This window comes from Hippichthys cyanospilos, chromosome 11 (genome assembly GCF_059441005.1).
Source record: "Hippichthys cyanospilos isolate Australia breed blue-spotted pipefish chromosome 11, RoL_Hcya_1.0, whole genome shotgun sequence".
NCBI classification, from domain to species: domain Eukaryota; kingdom Metazoa; phylum Chordata; class Actinopteri; order Syngnathiformes; family Syngnathidae; genus Hippichthys; species Hippichthys cyanospilos.
In genome coordinates, this window is record NC_142379.1 from 19,672,660 (window position 1) to 19,691,891 (window position 19,232).

General features: G+C 40.0%; 1 protein-coding gene across 3 annotated transcripts; it reads left to right on the top strand.

Moving 5' to 3' along the window:
- Positions 1-9,701: 9,701 nt before the first annotated feature.
- slc33a1 (solute carrier family 33 member 1) lies at positions 9,702-17,676 on the top strand. Of its 3 annotated transcripts, none has more exons than XM_088427073.1 (9): positions 9,702-9,782; positions 10,148-10,574; positions 10,665-10,818; positions 11,377-11,572; positions 11,641-11,840; positions 11,914-12,098; positions 12,173-12,290; positions 13,660-13,875; positions 14,116-17,676. In XM_088427073.1, the coding sequence occupies exons 2-9, from the start codon at positions 10,174-10,176 to the stop codon at positions 14,287-14,289; spliced, it is 1,644 nt and encodes a 547-aa protein (XP_088283199.1). In that variant the 5' UTR covers positions 9,702-9,782; positions 10,148-10,173; the 3' UTR covers positions 14,290-17,676. The 3 variants fall into 3 exon arrangements, with proteins under 3 accessions (XP_088283199.1, XP_088283201.1, XP_088283198.1); XM_088427075.1 differs by having other exon boundaries at positions 10,151-10,574; XM_088427072.1 differs by lacking the exon at positions 9,702-9,782 and having other exon boundaries at positions 9,811-10,574.
- Positions 17,677-19,232: the final 1,556 nt, after the last annotated feature.

A 19,232-nucleotide genomic window follows, 5' to 3' on the forward strand; every position in this document is an offset into this window, starting at 1 on the left:
AGAAACCTTCAGAAGGGACCACAGGTGGGAGGAAACCACTTCCAGGCCCACAGGTCGAAGTGGATGCTGCATGTACCAAATACAGACAAATAGATACACATTACAGACAAGTAGAGGTAAACAATATAGATTACAGAAAACATATTGTGCTATTTAGTGCAATGATGACTTGACAGCCGGCAAAGCCATTGGGCAGGAACCTTACCACAGTCCTACCAAGTGGACCGCAAACGGTCGATCGCTTAACCCGCAATGGTCGATCTCTTAACCCGCGACGGTCGATCAGCGCAGGGCCAAATGGGGGCGGTCAACTCAACCTTCACCATCTAGCTACCCCCCTCTCCGAGCCGGGAGAAAGGAGCAGGAATAAAAAAAGAAGAAAGCTGCAGACAGGCCCATTGACTAACTGTTTTTGAGTATAAATGTGTTTTTAGTCGGGATTTAAAGATTTCTACTGAGCGAACTTCCATAGGTAGGGCATTCCATAGTACTGGCGCGTGAATGGAAAATGCCCTTGATCCCGTTGACTTCATTTTAGCCCGTGGGTTCGATAACAAACCGGCATTTTGTGACCGAAGTTGTCGGGACGGAACATACTGTATGGTGATGCTAAGTCGACGAGATAGGAAGGAGCTAAACCGTGTAAGATTTTATATGTAATGAACAACACCTTAAAGTCACATCCCATGTGTATAGGAAGCCATTGGAGGTCAGCTAGAATCGGAGAACTTTCTCATCCTTGTCAATAGTCTCGCTGCTGCATTCTGGAGAGACTGCAGGCTTTTGACGCAGGACATGACGACCCAAGACTAAATACACTCCGACCTTATTCACGTATTTTTGTTCCAGAGTTGAGGAAGAGAGACTTTGCACCGAGTCGGGCAAGTGACTGTGAACTGTAGAAAATGCCAAAATGGCGAAAATGTGTGTATGGGAGCACGCGACGGGACATTCGTTGTCAGTCACCCAAGGGCGGAACTAATCTCAAGTTGGATTCCCATGAGGACTGTTTTGATAGTAGGAATGTGTGACAATGAGTGCGATATAGATACTGTTTTGCATTTTAATGTCAGTAAAACGCCTGGTTTGGGCACCTCCATTCACTCAGTGACACTCATGAGGACAAGCAGTTAAGATGATGGCTGGATGGATGTGTCAAGGCCGGCAGCATGGAACGACCTCAAAAGGGGGCGTGGCAGCGCCACGCGGTGAGAAGCACGGCCTGCCAACGATATGTCTTACTTCCTGGTTGTAAATGTCATTATCCTAAAACTCATATTTAATAAGAAACTAAATCTCAACTGTGCCAAATGTAATTTATATGCAAATTTTTAATTGCAGAAAGTGTAAAAATATTATGTTCTAGGTCCTTTCATTGTGGTCAAAAGGTGCCCACAAGTAGTCATGTGTTTGTGTGTGTGTGAAAGGGGTCTGAGTATCCAATATCCTTGATATTTGGTTTGAGGCTTGTCACCTACTTGTTTGACGAGAATCCATTGATCTGTCCATTTTTTAGGCGTGTCACTGGCTTGTTGGTGCCCATCCTAGCTGTCTTCAGGCAGTAGGTGGGGGACACCCTGGACTGATTGCCAGCTGATCGCAGGGCATACAGAGACAAAAAAGCATTCACACTCACAATCACACCTAGTGGCAATTTGGAGTGTCCAACAATACACCTACTATGCATATTTTTGGAATGTAGGAGGAGACGAGTGCCTGGAGGCGACCCATGCAAGCACAGGGAGAACATGCAAACTCCACACAGGAAGGGGAGAGCTGGACCTCTGAACTGTGAGGGAGACACGCTAACCAGTCTTCCACCATGCCACCCGCTACTAGAATCACAGGTGTCAAACTAAAGTCCATGAGGGCCTGAATCTTGCATGTTATTTAAGTTTTGCTGCCCTTATTTAAATCATTAGCTCATCAGCAAACTCTGCAGGAGATTGAAAATTATCATAATCTTTTCAATCAAGTGTCTTTGAGAGAGAAGCTTCGAAAACATGCAAGAAACTCGCCCCTCAAGGACTACAGCAAGGGTGTCAAACTGATTTTTATCGTGGGCCACATTGTACTTAAGGTTTCTGTTAGAGGGCCGGAATAAATCTAAAAATAGTCTAAAAAAGCTTCAATTTTAACATACCCCTTTAATTTCTCTAAAATCCTGAAAATGTAGGACTTAAAAATAGAAAAACATGTGTCTAATAAACGCAGTATTTGCTGGTTTACATCTTTACCTAGTTTTGAAAACAAAGGCCGATAAAAACTGTTCAAAAGATAGATCGGGAACAGAAAATGGTTATTTTTGAAGACAATCTGCAAGTTTAGCTAGAAACTTGAAATCAAATCAGCATTTGGCGGGCCACATAAAATGATGTGGCGGGCCGGTTGTGGCCCCCAGGCCTTGAGTTTGACACCTGTGGACTACAGTATGACACCTATTTGTAGCTTGATGTTAATTAATAAAATGTTAGAATGCCATTCATACTAATAGCATTTGTCAAAAAGAGCACATTTTCGCCTGACTAGTTGTCCTAGTATGCGAAGGATGTTCTACGAGCATGCAGACATAATTTCTGTATATTTGCAGAACAAACAACAAACAGTACTTGGAAGATAATGTAGTAGAACTGTATGGTAACCATACATAGTCTAACAGCATCAGCGTTGACGACCCTAACTGTAACATTCTGGTTGACATTCCTTTTGACAGCGATATGATGCTTTATAAAACACATTCACTGCAATTTTTAATGGAAATAATTATGAGTATTTATGTAACAATAGTATTGTGTATCTGAGTTGTTGTTTTGAGGGTAAAGATTAGAGTGTCGTAATCAAGGAGCGATCGTCATGCGCATGATGATGTTAAATTGACAATAAAAAGGATGCTGACTCCCGTCACTTTCACTTATACATGTGAATTCATGTTGTAAATACGTGTCCGACCACTTTCATTTTTTGCTCAACATAGTTAGTATGGAAGAAAATAGTTTAAAATTATTACTATGTCAGTCACTCGTTGACTACTAAGCTCAGTAAATTCCCTGCAGCACTGATTGGCCAAGCAATGTATTGTGATCATCGGCAGCCAGTGATGGCCAAGCACGTTGTGTTCACCCAGGTTAAGAACCTCTTATTAAGTCGAAGTTCTTGTCAAGTCAAAATCTTGCCAAGGTCTCCTTTATTGCATGTACAATCTTTGTCCTAACTTGTAATACAGCACACTTACTTTAACAACTTTGTCTTATTAGTCAAGTTTATCCCACTAATACAACCAAAACCCCATGAAATCCAGTAAACTGCTGTGCTGACCTAGTGCCTTTAATTGTACCAACTCGTAGTAAAAGTAGCCCTCTGGACCCGACTAAAGGACATTCCATGTCAAATCACGTACCCTTCCCATGGACACCTCTTCAATTTGCCTGATTTTTATTCTATAGATCTTTCACATCAGATCCTGCTCTAGCAAATTGCTTTACCAAGCATTGGGTCCTAATAATCTGATAGAATAAATACATACAACTAAAATTCCTATCCATGCCTTGTTTGTTTCACCAGTGGATCAGGTCACAGCATGCATGTCATCACACATGTCTGCTGCAAGTCTGCTTTAAAAGTAAACAATCTGCAGTAGCGTCTGCTGACTAGTGACACACAGTGTACTGTACATATGAATCAAACTGGTTCTCAATCTGATTGGATCCTTTTCAATTCCAATTGCTGACTGAAATTCAAATACCACACTTTGTGCCAAATCTCTTCTTTCCTCATTATCATCCTTGCTTTGTTATGATGTCAAATGAAAGAATCCTGAAGCCTACTTGCTCAAATGGTTTTTGGGGTATGCCTCAGTTTGGGGATCTATGAATTGCATACTAAATTGTGGACTATATTTGGAGACCCTCATATTTTGTTTTAAAGTGACACTGTGTTCTTGACGACAAACAGTATGTTTTAAATATTATCGTAGGTCTAGTTATCATGAAATTATATTACATGGGAGGTGTCACTCCTGTAGAGGTCGCCCTGTCTGTTAGAGCTATGGACAGCAGAAGGAGGAGTGTGCTTTGCTGCATTTACCGTAATGTCCCCTAAATTATACGATACAGGGTTTTTGTTGTTTTTGTTTTTTTGTTTTGTTTTGTTTTGTTTTTTGGGATGGGACCCAATTTATGGGTGCATTATTTGGAAATGTTTCATGTTGTAAATTTCAAATTTCAAATAACAATTCCCACAACATGCACGCAACTTTGTTTTTATAACATTTTATTTTTTAACATGGTAGAAAAGAAGAAGAAAGTGGTGAATCACACAAAACACTGGACTTGACATCATAAAACAGTTTTCCAATAAATCTTAAACCTGGAATGTAGGTTATCATCAAAGTCTTGTTTGTGGCAGTAAAAACAAACTTGTGTAGTTGAATACAGATTAAAACCATTTTAATTAAAACGTAAAACACTTTATTTCATGCATTTTAACCCTCTGTACACAGTACACAATCTCTGCAGTATGTTTTACTTGCTAAGCCTGGTGATCAGTGACGAGCTGGGAAACAATTCTTTGACAGGAAGCGGATAGCAGCTGACTCGAACTCCTTCTGCACCACTACCACTGGGCAAGGCACCCCAAAGGTCCATAATGCAAAAATTGTTTGAACGAAGAGACTCATACTTCCGACATTTTTTGACATCATAATGCAGTAATAGAATAAATATCATGCACATTGAAGATATGACCCTGCGGAGAGATTCTGGGTATTTGCGTGAAGTCACATGGACACCCCCCCCCCCCCCCCCCTTTAAAAAAAAATGTACACTAGTATTGCCTCACTAATCTAACTGTACCAATGTTAGAAACAGTGTGCAGGAATACACGGTAGTTTCATTCATTCATTCATTCATTCATTCATTCATTCATTCATTCTTACTAGTGAGGACAATGAGTGTACTAGTACATGGACCTCAATATTGGGATAAGGGATTATTAAGAAATGCTCTAATGGCTACCAATATTTTACCACCTTCCACTATTGTGCAACATCTGCATACTAGTTGGTCGACTGGCATACTAGTAGCACCATTACTCTTCACTAGTGAGGCACATCTCTGTGCATGATGGGTTTATGGTTAGCGGTTGTCTTTCATCCAGTATATTTTCCCTGAAGTTGATGAATAATCGAGGTTATACTTGTCCCCGACGCCTGTGATAAGCTCCAGCTCACTGGTTACCAGACCCATCAGAGGGCCTGAGCAGCTACCTGAGCAGAACAAGGGACATTGTGAGAAACAAAACTAAACCTAGTCATCAAGCATTCAAACTGTTGCCGTAAAGTCGGCACCACAGGTCTCAAGAAAAGTACAGTATTAATGCTCTGACTAACAACAAAACAAGAACACATTAAAGATAACAATTCCACTCTGGAAAGCTAGGATTTTTATTCTATTGTATTTATTCTATTTATTGTTTATATTTATTGAATGCGTACCAATCGGTGCAGTGCTCCCAATGACAACAATTCTATTCTATTCTATTCTATTCTAGTCTAGTCTAGTCTAGTCTAGTCTAGTCTAGTCTAGTCTAGTCTAGTCTAGTCCAAGGTCTGTAATGGGGGAGGAACAGCCCCGTTTGGGCCCGAGATTGGTGTAGTCTCTGCCGGTGATCCTAATGAAGATAAGCAGTATGAAAAATTGATGGCAGTAATTGGTACCTAAAGTAGCAATAATTTGAGTGAGTCAACATATTGGAAAGCTCTTTCTGCAGTTATAGACTTCATTACACGACAACCACAATAAATATATTGTTCAATTAATACCTCACAGTGTATCAGGCCAAATGGAGCATTATTATGTTTGCAAAGGCATAATAGATTGTGCATGTTAAAATGTATTGGCTGGTAGGTGCTGATGATGAATGTGAATGTCATTACACTTGTGTAATAGACCAAAATTTGATTTACAAAGATGTTTTAGTCTTCACACTCAGAATCAATAAACCATATTATTTACTATGACATCTTTGGCAAGCAAGTTTTAAGCAAAATGGAATTGCAAGCAGAGTGGACTTTTCTGTATATCTGTTCTGACTTATGTAGTAGTGGTCGGTTTCACTTAATGTAAGTATGTCTTGTAAATCATAGTTAGTTGTAGTTGTAAATCATAGTGTTATGACAATAAAACGGCCATTAAATCACAAAAAAACAACAACCTGGTATTATGATACCTAATGTTTCTACACTATTGCAAGCGCAACGAAAGCAATAAACACATTTTCAGATGACATGGAAAAAAAGCCTTGATTTTGTGAGGGAGGAGCACCACAAACTTCTCAAAATGACTCAGCAAATATGTGCACTGTACTTTTGACACATTGTCGACAAGTTCCACTGAAATAAAAGATAGGAGAAGTGTTTATTGCTGAATTGTTCAGTTTGCTCACTTCCAAAAAATAACACATTTTAATAGGCTAGTTGTTAATTGATTAGAGAGAATATCAGTCAAAAACTCGTAATAAAGTTACAAAATATTTCAAGTAGAAGTTCAACAATTACTCAAACCACTCAGGTATTAAATTGATTATTATTTTTGATAATCAAGTGATTGTTAAAATATATATTTTTTCGTTTAAAAAACATGGTACAAATTCTCTCAATTTTTATTTCTCTATTGTAAATATTCTCAGATTTCTGTAGCCCAGCATAAAAGTAGACTGATTTATTTTCATGCGAAATAATTCTTCTTGGCCTCGTTAGCAAGAAATTGTAGATACGAAATGCATTTTGATCAATTGAAAAATCATTACATTTAAAAAAAATATATTAAACTGGTTGAATTCCTAGCTTTATTGAAGTTATGAATACTTTTACAATTTGACATAAAAAAATGAAATTAACACAATTACAGTGGACCCCCGGGTAATGGCGTCTGGCTTACGTTTTTTTCATGTTACGATGTGGAATACTGAGCCTTTTTCGTCCCCTTTTTAAGGCATTTATTCCGCTTTACAATTAACATCAACAACTGTCATGACCTGTGCGTTTGGTTTTGTTTGTTGTTTTGCATCCCTCTTGAGGCGTTTATAGGTAATTGCTCTTATTTTCTGTTGGTGTTAAACTGCTTCCGCTGCAACGCATCACTAGTTGAGACGCCGACCATAGCAGACCAGCATTGTCTGCTATGGTCGGCGTCTCCACTTCCTAAGATACTGGTCTACTATTGGTCAGCGTGATGGGGTCACGAAGATGCTGGTTTGCTATTGGTTGGCACACAGGGTCACAAAGATGGTTGCCTGAAGACTTGATCTTGTGTGAGAGTGCTTTCAATATTGTATTTATCATGCATTTAAGTGTTTAATTTAAACTTGAATAGGTTATCCATGAGTCCCAAAATTGCTAATGATTTTAAAGAGATCATTTACATGGAAATGAAGCTGGAGATAATTAAGAAATATGAAGAAAGCCAAGCTAGCCTAGGCTACCCTTACGATAGAATATGGCCATAACAGGCGTCACTCAAAGGTAAATAAATCCTTTATATATTTTTTATTTATGATGTTATTTAATTGTATGCATGTATATCATATATAAGTAGTACTTATGCTACAATTTTGATACCAATTTTTAATATCTATATACAATTTTTATGTTTTTACCTGCGGTTTTACACACGTTAGCTAATTAACATAGGTTTGGATTGCCCGCCAATTTGCGAATTCGCATTACGATCCTAAACGCGGAACGGATTAATCTCGTGAACAGGGGGCCCACTGTACTTTTTTTTTTTTTTTTTTTTTTAATAACGCCAATGATTTGAAGGTCCCCCCTGCAGTCAGGACACGTACGGACCCCTGGGGGTCTGCGGACCCTACTTTGAGAAACAACAGTAAGCTTGGAAAAAAAAACAAAAAAAACAAACAGGCACTAACCCAAACCCTTACGGCCCTATAATTAATATGACTTTACTGACAAAGACACATGGTCACATGTTTACAATCAAGCCTGTCCTCATATCACATGCTGATCTACAAATATGCGTGGGACTTGTCACATGACATCTGTGATAAGCAGCTTCACAAGGCAAGCATGCTGCCATTCATTACCTTTGCCTTGAGCATAGTGGCATGTCTGTATCATAGTGCCTTGTAAAGGGGCCCTTCAATCATATAGGGGAGTGGTTCTCAAAGTGGGATCCGCGGACTCCTGGTGGTCAGTATTGCATTTTTTGATAATAATTGGCAGCAACCTATTTGGGGAAAAATTGACCCAGTTTTTTCATGAATAACCGTGTGACACGAGCGGAATATGTATCCCAACCAGACACTCATCTAGAGTTCAGTAGCAAAAAGTTTATTCAACAAAAGGCGCACGACAAGTGTGGGACAAAAAATCTAAAAATGCCAAAGTACAACCAAAATCACAAAGTGCAAATCAAAGTGAGACAAAACCTGACTAGAGTCTTCAGTCCAATAAAATGCAAGGTAACGAGGGACTGGAGTTATCAGGAGAATGACTAGAAAACAAAGTAACAACTAAAATGATCTAACAAAGAGAAGAATAAAAGGACAAAGTACCAACAAATATTCACTCGAAAAAAAAATCGACCTGGGATTAGACAGCTGGAAACATCACAGAGGCTTCTCAGGGACCCCAATGGAGCAGGGGTTGTTGCGCCTGTGGTCAGAATAATAATTTAATGTACTATAACAGAAGAACAGTGGCATACCTGTTGGCAAGCTGGCCTCACAGTGCAGAGGTTGTGTTTGCTGGCCTTACTGTGTGAAGTTTGCAAGGCCTCCCCATGGCTGCTTGAGTTTTCTCTATGCACGCCTTCTACCACATTCCAAAGGAACTGAACTCTCTAAACTATCTTTAGACATGTTTGTGAGTGTAATTGTGTTTATATTTTCGTGCTCTGCAATTGTCAGGCAACCAGTTCAGGCTGTACTCTGCCTACGGCCCAAAGACGGCTGGGATACGCTCCAGCACGCTCGCAACCTTTGTGAGGATAAGCGGTGAACATAACGTGATTTACGCTGAGTTCGTGAAAATATGCTGTTGCCTGCCTTCATGAAGTCACTCAGTAAAATGTGTGATTTGCCTTGTAGGTTATATTGGTTTATTTATTGAAATTATTATTATTATTATTATTATTATTATTATTATTATTATTATTATTATTATTATTATTATTATTATTATTCCCCAATAGATCTAGAGAGATCATTAAACAATTATACAATCACTGAAAAAAGTATCACTTCTGACAAGCTGTCGTCTTGACAGTAGCTTTGGTCATACAAGTTCAGACAAGACACAAATGTAAAGCTGAATGTATTGGTGTTATGGATATTATAAACCCAAATCAAGGGCATCATTTTGAGGAATGTAGCTGCTATGACTCCATTTGACCACCAGATGTCATTAACGTGGCTATTTTATTAGGATTCGAGACCTCTTTTTACTTGCGATCACAACCACGTCCTCAACGACCCACTCCCTTAACAAAGCATTTGAAACAAACAACCCACTCCCTTAAAAAAAGTATTTGAAACGACTAAAAATAAAGAGCAACGTTAGTTCATTTTAGTACAAGTGTTTACTCAATGCACAGCACCGTCACGACAGGCAATAACTAAAGCGGAACAAGACCATTCAGTTAAGTTTTGACACGTCACCTGTAGTGAATCGGACACATTAGAATGTTGCGCAAATATATACTTCCTGGTGCATCTCACATATGTATTGTTAAATTTTTACCAATGTGACTTGACACGCGTCCACGGTAGGCTTTTCAGCTTCGTGCGTGGCATGCTTTGTTTCATTACATTTCCGCTGCTCGAGACTCACTTTTTTGTGTGTTTGTAATTTTTCATCTTGGGTATGCCTTTTCTGTTTGGAATGTTATTCATGCCACTGTCAACGAAATCTGGGTGTATTATTGACATTTCACCACTTCTCATGATTGTCCTTCGTATTTGACCCCCCCAACAACTGACCTCCCCAATTGAATGTTGTAGATTTACTCCGATGCCCCTATTTGTTGTTTTGCTTTTGTATCTGTTTATTGCAACATAAGTTTTAGCCAGCTGGTTGAGAATGTTAGCGGTCGTGCTACGAATTTAATCATGACGCAATTGTGTTATTTAGCAGACTTTGACGCCCCTGGTGCTACCATGGAGCACAATAATCATGATGTAATAACACGGCAGAGAACGCAAGGTGTCTGCCTTCGTCATACTGAAAGCATAAAGGACAGCGACAGGACAGAGATGGACATGTCCGAGCCCGAAGGAGATGGAGACTGCCTTATATTAGAGTCAGATTCCCCGCAGATTCGTCCCAGAGTCCACCGAAGTATTCGAGGCGAGTTGGGAAACGTGTCGCTACTTCTCTTACTCTATGTGCTGCAAGGGATTCCCCTTGGACTGGCTGGCAGCATTCCTTTGATCCTACAAAGCAAGAATGTCAGTTACAAGGACCAAGCTGTCTTTAGTTTAGTTTTTTGGCCATTTAGTCTCAAACTTTTATGGGCACCGCTGGTGGATGCGCTCTACTTCACCAAGTTTGGTAGAAGGTAATAGTATACTTTATATAGACATGTAACTTGCACTGTAGATTTTGTTTATACAAGTTGAACCTCTCGTTTCTGCCTATGTTTTTGCAGGAAATCATGGTTAGTACCCACGCAGTACTTGTTGGGTCTCTTCATGTTGTACCTTTCTCTAAGAGTGGACTCACTGCTGCAGAGTGGGGGTGGCCCTAACGTGGTGGCACTGACATCAGTCTTCTTTATGCTTGCCTTTCTAGCAGCGACCCAGGTAGGCAACTATAAACGTAATGGTTCAGATTCAGAACATGTGGAAAACCTGCTTAAGGAAGAAAATCTTGTGAGCCTTGAAAATATAGCTGGATATATGGGGAAATGAAGAAACAGAATAATAGCACAGAAAGAAAAATGTAGTAAAAAGTAAAAATGGTGACAGTAGTCATATTGTAATGTTAGAAGTCTTAAGACTCCAAATAAAGAAAACACATCAATGTATGCACATTTCTTTCTCCACATAGCATAATATCAGATAGTGTTGTATGATTAACAAGTCTTAATTTTACAGAAATAATGTAATCAAAAATAGAAAATCCATAGTTTCACAATATTAAGGTCGTACCAATGCAAACGAAAATATGTTCAGTTGTGAAGTTATTTTCAAAAGAACATTGGCAATGAAAGAGGCTCTTCAGGCTGCAATAGATGCCAAATACTATACTGAAAACAATGTTTTTTCTTGGCAGAATGGTCATAGAACATTTTTTATACGGAACTATAAGCAATAATGTGAAGTTGATTTATTGGGTATTCTACTCCTGTCTTTTGTCAGGACATTGCTGTCGATGGCTGGGCGCTAACGATGCTATCTAAAGAGAATGTAGGATATGCATCCACATGCAACTCTGTGGGCCAGACGGCAGGCTACTTCCTGGGTAATGTGCTCTTTTTGGCTCTGGAGTCTGCTGACTTTTGCAACAAATACCTCAGAACGGAGCCCAAGGAGGATGGAATTGTCACCTTGTCTGGCAAGTGGGTTAGTTCGTCTCTGAATGTCACACTCTCTGAATTTCTAATGCTTGTCGTTTGGCTGCAGACTTCTTGTTCTTCTGGGGAGTGGTATTCCTGGTGTCCACAACGCTGGTTGCCATCTTCAAAAGGGAGAACCAGAGCGGCAAAGACGGAAGGAAAGAACCCGAGCAGACGCAGGGTGTTTTTCAAACCTACAAGTTGCTGCTCACTATTATCAAGATGCCGGCGGTCTTCACCTTCTGTGCGCTGCTTCTCACTGCCAAAGTAAGCACTCTTGAAAACATTTTGAGGAACGACGCTACTTAGGGTGGCCTACTCTTTTGGCCGTTCCTTTCAGATCGGCTTCTCCGCAGCAGACGCTGTGACTGGTCTGAAGTTGGTGGAGGCCGGCGTTCCCAAGGCGCAGTTGGCTCTGTTGGCCGTGCCCATGGTGCCGCTCCAGATCATTCTACCGGTGGTCATCAGTAAATACACAGCAGGTCCCAGACCGTTGGATGTCTTTTACAAGGCCTTCCCGTTAAGGTTGTAACACACACATGCTATTAGAACACAGTTTTATGTCTCGCAGGTTTTTGCTAAGTGGTATGTTGTTGCAGGTTAATTATTGGTCTGGAGTACGCACTGCTTGTTTGGTGGACGCCGAGTGTTAGACAAGAAGAAGGCTTCCCCGTTTACTACTACGTCGTCGTTCTACTTAGCTATGCAGTGCATCAGGTGAGTTGTTACTTGGATGCTATTCCAGGCAGTGTATATGCCAGCAGATGTCTCCATCCCACTGATTGGGAACGTCAGCCTAGTCGGAGGCCCCAAACGAACCCCGACAGGCTACGAACCATTGCAGACAAGCGCCAACGATCGCCCCACAGTGGCTTTGAGATTTAAGGAGGGTTTAACATTAGCTACCAGTCAAACATTTTGGATTTGTTTTCAAGTTTTTACAAATTTAAATGGTCTCAAATGCATTAAAGGGACAATGTGTAAGATTGATAGCGTATTTAATTAAAAAGGAATACATTTAATGATTATAAATTTCAAAAACTTGGAAATAAATGTGCTCTTAACAACCAACAGTATGTTTTAAATATCATCGTAGGTCTAGTTATCATTAAATTAGAATACATGGGGGTTAGCACTCCTCTCGAGGCTGCCATGTCTGTTATAGCTACGGACAACGTTAAATGCATCACCTCCTAATGCCTGTCATGAAAAATGTTCTAAATCTTACACATTGTCCCTTGCGCGGACCCATTGTGTCCGTGTCCTGACTGCAGGGGTTTTGTGAAATAATTTGGGCTATTAATAAAAATATATATACTTGTGCTAATTCCATTTCATTTTATATTCTATTCATTAATCTATATTAAAACAATCAATTCAACAAGTTTAATTATTTTTAAAAACGTAATAATTTAGAAATTTGACAATGCGTTTTGTGTCTACAATTGCTAGCGAGGCGATCAAGGCAGCAAAGCTAAAGCAGCGTTTTATTTTACAATGTAAACAATTGGCAGAAACCTGTTTGGGGGAATGAGCCAATTTGTTACTGTATTAAGGAGGCGTGCAATTTGCAATTTTTATTTTCTAAACTTCAGTACAGTATAGCTGAAAAGTTACAAATTGACAAATTGAATTTGTTGGTGAATAAAAACGGCTTAAATTCAAATATAAAGTATGGCTTAAATATTTTTATTGTTTTTGTTCCTGCAAACATTTGCTATGGGGGGGGTCTTTGAAAATTTGCTTTCGAAAAGGGGTCCCCGACTCCAAAAAGTTTGAGACCCCCTGTCAGTCATGTCATATAACAGCTTTTTGTCAGTGTCTTGTATGCAAAAGCCTTTCAAAATTTCCAATCCCCATTGTAGCATTTGGAATGTTTTAAAAAAAATACATAGTGTATACGTTTTGAATCTAAAACTTCTTTCTTCATTAAACACACTTAAACTTAACTCTTGTAACAAAACAACTTTTTTTTTTCACCGTCTTTTATCATTTTATTCTCAGCAAACCTTGACAACCCCCCCCCCCATGACTCAAAATGAAGGAGAACTGCCTTGAGGTACTAACCGAAGCTTCTTGTCCACAGGTGACATTGTACAGCATGTACGTCGCCGGCATGGCCTTCCATGCCAAAGTGAGTGACCCGCTCATCGGTGGCACCTACATGACATTGCTCAACACGGTCACAAACTTGGGTGGGAACTGGCCCTCCACTTTGGCGCTTTGGTGGGTGGATGCCCTCACCTGGAAGGAGTGCAAGGGCCTTGTGGGGCAAACGTGTTCCTCACCGGAGGCAGTGGGGGTAAGCATGCGTCTTTAAATTTTTGAACACTAATAGTGATTATTACTCTGTAGTGCGGCTTAACTACCAACAGGAGTTTAAGTGCTACTGCTAGGGTCCAGAAGGCTGCTCGTGTAAGTCTCTTGGTTGGTTATAGTATCTGGAAAATGTCATTTACTAGAAACGTTCGATTGTGAATTTGTTGCCACAAGTTGCAGTTGTACTGGCAATGCAATGAATCTGTTAAGTCCTCTTTTCCAGCTGTGCACGAAGAATGGCGGCACCTGTGTGACAACGCTTGACGGCTACTATGTGGAGTCAGTGGTGTGTGTCCTGCTTGGCTCCATCTGGTGGGTGTGTTTAGGACCATTACTGAAGAGGCTGCAGGAGAAAAGACCTTCTGAGTGGAGATGCAGAGTCAATGTTGGGGACTAAACTGGACCATGTATTTGGTTTTCCTGTGCAAATGAGCAGCTGGACACTTTATGATCTTTTTTTATCTCAGCATTTTTTTTTCCTCGATGGAAACAGCACGACCAAAAAAAAAGAACTTGGACGGCATCAAGTAATGACCCACAAGGACCCCCCAAAACAACAATACAACTTTGCAACATGCATGACCAACAACTGGTTATTCAGAATTTTTATTAACTGATAGCAAAGGAACCGCAAGCAAAGAACTTGGCCAAGAAACTTAATGTTGTAAGAAACTCAATGCTGCAAGAAACTCAAATGTTGGAAGCGCATCCTATCGTACACTCATATGCTTTTGGAAGGGAGTAGTTGAAAGATATACTGTATACCTTAGCTTTCTGTCAGTGGCTTTTAAGTCTCTAAAATACAAGTCACATTTGGGGGGAAATTTATTTTACACATGAATCGGCATAACAAGGCAGCAGCAATAGTGTACCGTGACATCTGTACTGCTTATGGATTGGAGGTCCCAGAGTCACGTCCACCTCACAGTTCGAAGGTCCCGGTTCAAATCCACCTGGCTCCGGCCTTCCTGTGTGGAGTTTGCATGTTCTCCTCAAGCCCGCGTGGGTTCTCTCCGGGCACTCCGGCTTCCTCCCACACGCCAAAAACATGCATGGCAGGGGAATTAAACATACTAAATTGTCCTTAGGTGTGATTGGATGATTGTTTGTCTCTGTGTGCCCTGCGATTGGCTGGCAACCAGTTCAGGGTGTTTCCCGCCTACTGCCCGAAGCCAGCTGAGGTAGGCGCCAGCAGGCCTGCGACCCCTGTGGGGATAAGCGGCTCTAGAAAATGGATGGATGGATGGAATCAAGATGGCAGACACCCCCAAAGGTGGTGGAGACCAAGCAGACCAAGATCCAGTGGGACTTCCAGATCCAGACGGACAAAGTGGTGATAGCCAACCAGCCTGATATAGTAATGGTGGATGAACATCAGAAGACAGCAATTGTGGTAGATGTAGCAATCCCGAGTGATATCAACGACACATGAAAAGCTGGAGTAATACAGAGAGCTGAAGAAAACCAGAGAAAATGTGGAAGGGTAAAGACAACAGTGGCACCGATAAGTGATCAGGCAGCCAAGGCTGGATGGGTAGATCGTGCACCAAAAACAGCATTTGATGTCTCCATGCAGAAGAATGCAATACTGGGAACAGCTAATATCAGGCGCAAAACCCTCGAGCCTCAAAAAATATTTGGGATGGGATGAGACACAAATCCCACATGACGAGAGGTCTCACAAGACAAGATGATATTTTGGTAAAATTTCAAATATAAAATTTGTAATGATTTGCAAAGTTTGTAATAATAATACATAAAGTATATGTACTAATATTACGCGAGCCATTTTTTCAAATGATGCCACAGGTGACTTGAAAGTAATCAGAGGGTCCGCTATTTCTCAAGTGGGGCTAGTCTTTTGGCAGTAATGAAATTCTATAAATACAGAAAACAAATCTCATTTCAACTTCGTAATGAATCACCCAAGATTTTGTTTTTTTCTTTTGTTAAATACCAACTTGAGATTTTAGGCAGCTTTAGTTGGTGGAGATGAAGTGGCGTCAGAAACAGGACCCAATATTTGAACAGAACACAAATTTGAGTTTATTTGAGCCATTTTCTCTCTATTCACCTGTCTTTGAAAAGTGATATACTGCTCTTCCCAGCCAATTTAGAGCAGTAGCTGATTTATGCACTATGCTGCACCAAACACTGGCAACATTAGCGTACAATGCACAGAAGTGTTTTTAAAGAAAAAAGGCGAATTAAAAATGTCCGAATTGCTATTTTCATCCGTTGTTGTAATCGTCACGATAGACATTACGTCAGATGTCATGATGTAAGATGTCCATCATGATATCATTATGTAAGATGTTTGTCAAATGTCCGTCATGTCCCGTCAGCCCGCGACACCACTTTTGATTCGGACTTGGATGTGTATCTGCCAAATTGCCGCATCTTTCAAGCAAGGCCTTCTCTGCTGGCCTAATATAACCTGAAATGATCATAACTATAATAAACTATAATAATTGTAACTATAATAAAGTCAATTTCATTTAAAAACAAAATATACGTATTTTATATATATATATAATTATTCTCCATATTCTGTTCTTGTCGTGTCATATTCATATGGGTACACACCTACAAGTGCTGCCCTTTCAGTGTAGAGTTTTTAGCCAAATAGAATTCAGCTAACGTGTCGCGAGGCAGACCATGTCTGCTTAGCTGGTAGGCGCCCGGGCATTTGCTTGAACAAGTAGAGGGCTTTTTTCTAAGTGTGCAACGACATTGTGTACGGGCCCTTATTTTTGTTGTTAGACAGCTGCAATAGCCAATCGAGTCATAAGATCGCCATCTGGAGGGCTCGAGTAGAACGTGACGTAACTGAATGTTCACTGCAGGAAGGCGGTGATAAATTGATCCACCATGTTTAACGGTGAAAGTAATTAAATCAGGTTATTAAAAACCAAAAAAAAACATGTTGCTCAACCAGCTAATGTTAGCGTTACTGTACATCAAAGCTAGACTAGCCGATGCTTTTTTTCAGCATTAACCTCCCATCTCGTACAAAATGATTTCTTATTGGAAATGAAACTCAAAGACAAACTCTACAAGCAAGTCATGAAAGTCTGAGGAAAAAATAGAGAATAGATTTTGTACTGAAATTACTTTGGAACAGCCGTTTTGGATGAGTTAATATGTTTTTGTCATTTGATGTCATTCATATTCAATTGTCATGTTTGGTTGGGTTTGGTTGTTGTGCTGTTTTGTTTCTGTTTCTGTCCCACTCGCGTCTGCCTTTATTGTCTGCGTTCTCGTGAGTTTGATTTGGTCCACCTGTCTAGTGATACTTTGTCCTCCCAGTTTTGCTCTTGTTCGGTTCTGCTTCATTTTCTTGTTAAAATGTCCTATTTGGGCCACAGATTCCTCAGTTTTTCTGATTTTTTTTGGGGTCCTGTTCCTTCCTCTTCCCAACTCAACACGCCATGACACCTACATAAAATTGCCATTTGTAATTTAGCGTACAATCTTGTTAAAGCTTGCCTGCTCTTGGTGGACTTCATTAAACTTCGTGGACAAATAATTTTAAATTATTATGACTTATTCTAAGTTTTGGCATGTATAATGATAAGTTTAATTGCTGATGTGGGTTTATTGATGTTTAAATACTCTGTAAAAAAGCCTGTGTAAGTGTGCATAAGGGTTCCATTCACTGCCTCATCTCGGCATCTTTACAGTACAAAGAGCAATCAACCTGGAGTCAATGTGACAACAGCCATTTGACAGCACCACCAAGCAGTGGGGAAATATATTGAGTGAATAAACTGAATTGGTTCAATTCACTACTCGTCATTCACAGCTGTAACACAGCGGACTTTACCGGAGATTTATTTGTAGTTGCTACCTTTCTTAGTCCTGGTTTCATAAACCAAAACTCATTCTATATAATCTCGCAGACCAAAAGTTAGAATTACGTGTTTACGTGATTTTTTTGTGTGTTATTTGTTTTACATAAAGTGCCCCCCCCCCCCCCCCCCACACACACACACACACACACACACACACACACACACATAATTTGGAAATCAGAGGCCAGTAAAAACTGTTCAAAAGAGGGATTGAGAACAAAAATTAATGCTGGTTTCTGGAAAACAACTTGCAAAATTGGAATCCACAAACTTGAAAATCAAATCAGCATTTCACTGGCAACATAAAATTATGTGGTGGCCCAGATCTAGCCTGGACCTGGCGTTGAATTTGACACATGTGCTGTAAGGAGAAACTAGTTGAATGCATTGCATTGGATTATGGCAAGCAGTCCTCAAATTGTGAAGGTTCCCTGGGCTTCTTTTATGGACCTTCAATGTCAGTTGGTTTTCGAATCAGATTCAAGTAATTCAAGGGTCATTCCTGCAGCTTTGTTTTTATTTCTTGAAACCAATTGAATTTTCCTTGACCATATTTTCTGGATCATCATCCTTGTAGATGGCAGCAAGTATTAGTCAAAGACATCGCTGTATCTTTACCCATTTGGCTGTGCTTCAAAAATGTGATCTCGTTTCCGAATTTGACGATTGATATGGTGTTTTTAGTGCCATTTCTCCTTCAAACATGGTGTGCATTATGGCAGCGGTTCTCAAAGTAGGCTCCGCTGATCCCCGGGGGTCCATGAAATAATTTGGGTGGAACTGATTTAGTTTCTTTTAACAGTTAGACTTGTACCTTGTTTAGCTTAGTCTTTGCTTTTTGGCGCCCCTTCTGTCCGCTGTTGATAGTGCACTTTGTGGAAACCCTGTCTACCTAGATCAGCGTTTATCTAATAGTGGGGCGGCGGGCCCCCCTTGTAAAGCTCATGGTGATGCTGCCTGCGTGTGAAAAGTTTTCTCTTTTTTAGTGGGGCTTGGTAAAATGTAATTCAGAAGCACTGACCTAGATAGAAAGAAGCCTTTGTAACATCTGGGAAGGACAGAACATTCGTAAAAAAAACAAACAAACAAACCATTTGTGTTCATTTAGTTTTATTGTGAAATTATTCATGACTCTTCCATAAAGCAACCAATTCAACCAGTTTAACATATTTTTTAAAATGTAATAATTTTTAAATTTGTATCTACAATTGCTTGCTAACATGGTGATGAAGCCATAAAAGCTGTCCTTGGAAAATATATTTTCTAAAAGGGTTCCCTGACTCCAAAAAGTTTGAGAACCCCTGCATTGTGGCGTCCGAAAAATTAATTTTTGCTTTCATCAGCCCAGATGATATCGTTTATAACTGGCTTGTCCAAATATTCAGCATGACATAACCAGTGTTGGGCGAGTAACTTCCAAATTAATGCAGCATTATTCATTACTGTCATTCCAAAGTACAGTATATAGTTACATTATCATATTACT

Coding starts and splice junctions, on each gene's coding strand:
- slc33a1 (XM_088427072.1), top strand. CDS start 10,126: ATGACGCAATTGTGTTATTTAGCAGACTTTGACGCCCCTGGTGCTACC. Junction 11,841..11,913: donor CGCTGCTTCTCACTGCCAAA/GTAAGCACTCTT, acceptor CGTTCCTTTCAG/ATCGGCTTCTCCGCAGCAGA. Junction 12,099..12,172: donor TACAAGGCCTTCCCGTTAAG/GTTGTAACACAC, acceptor ATGTTGTTGCAG/GTTAATTATTGGTCTGGAGT.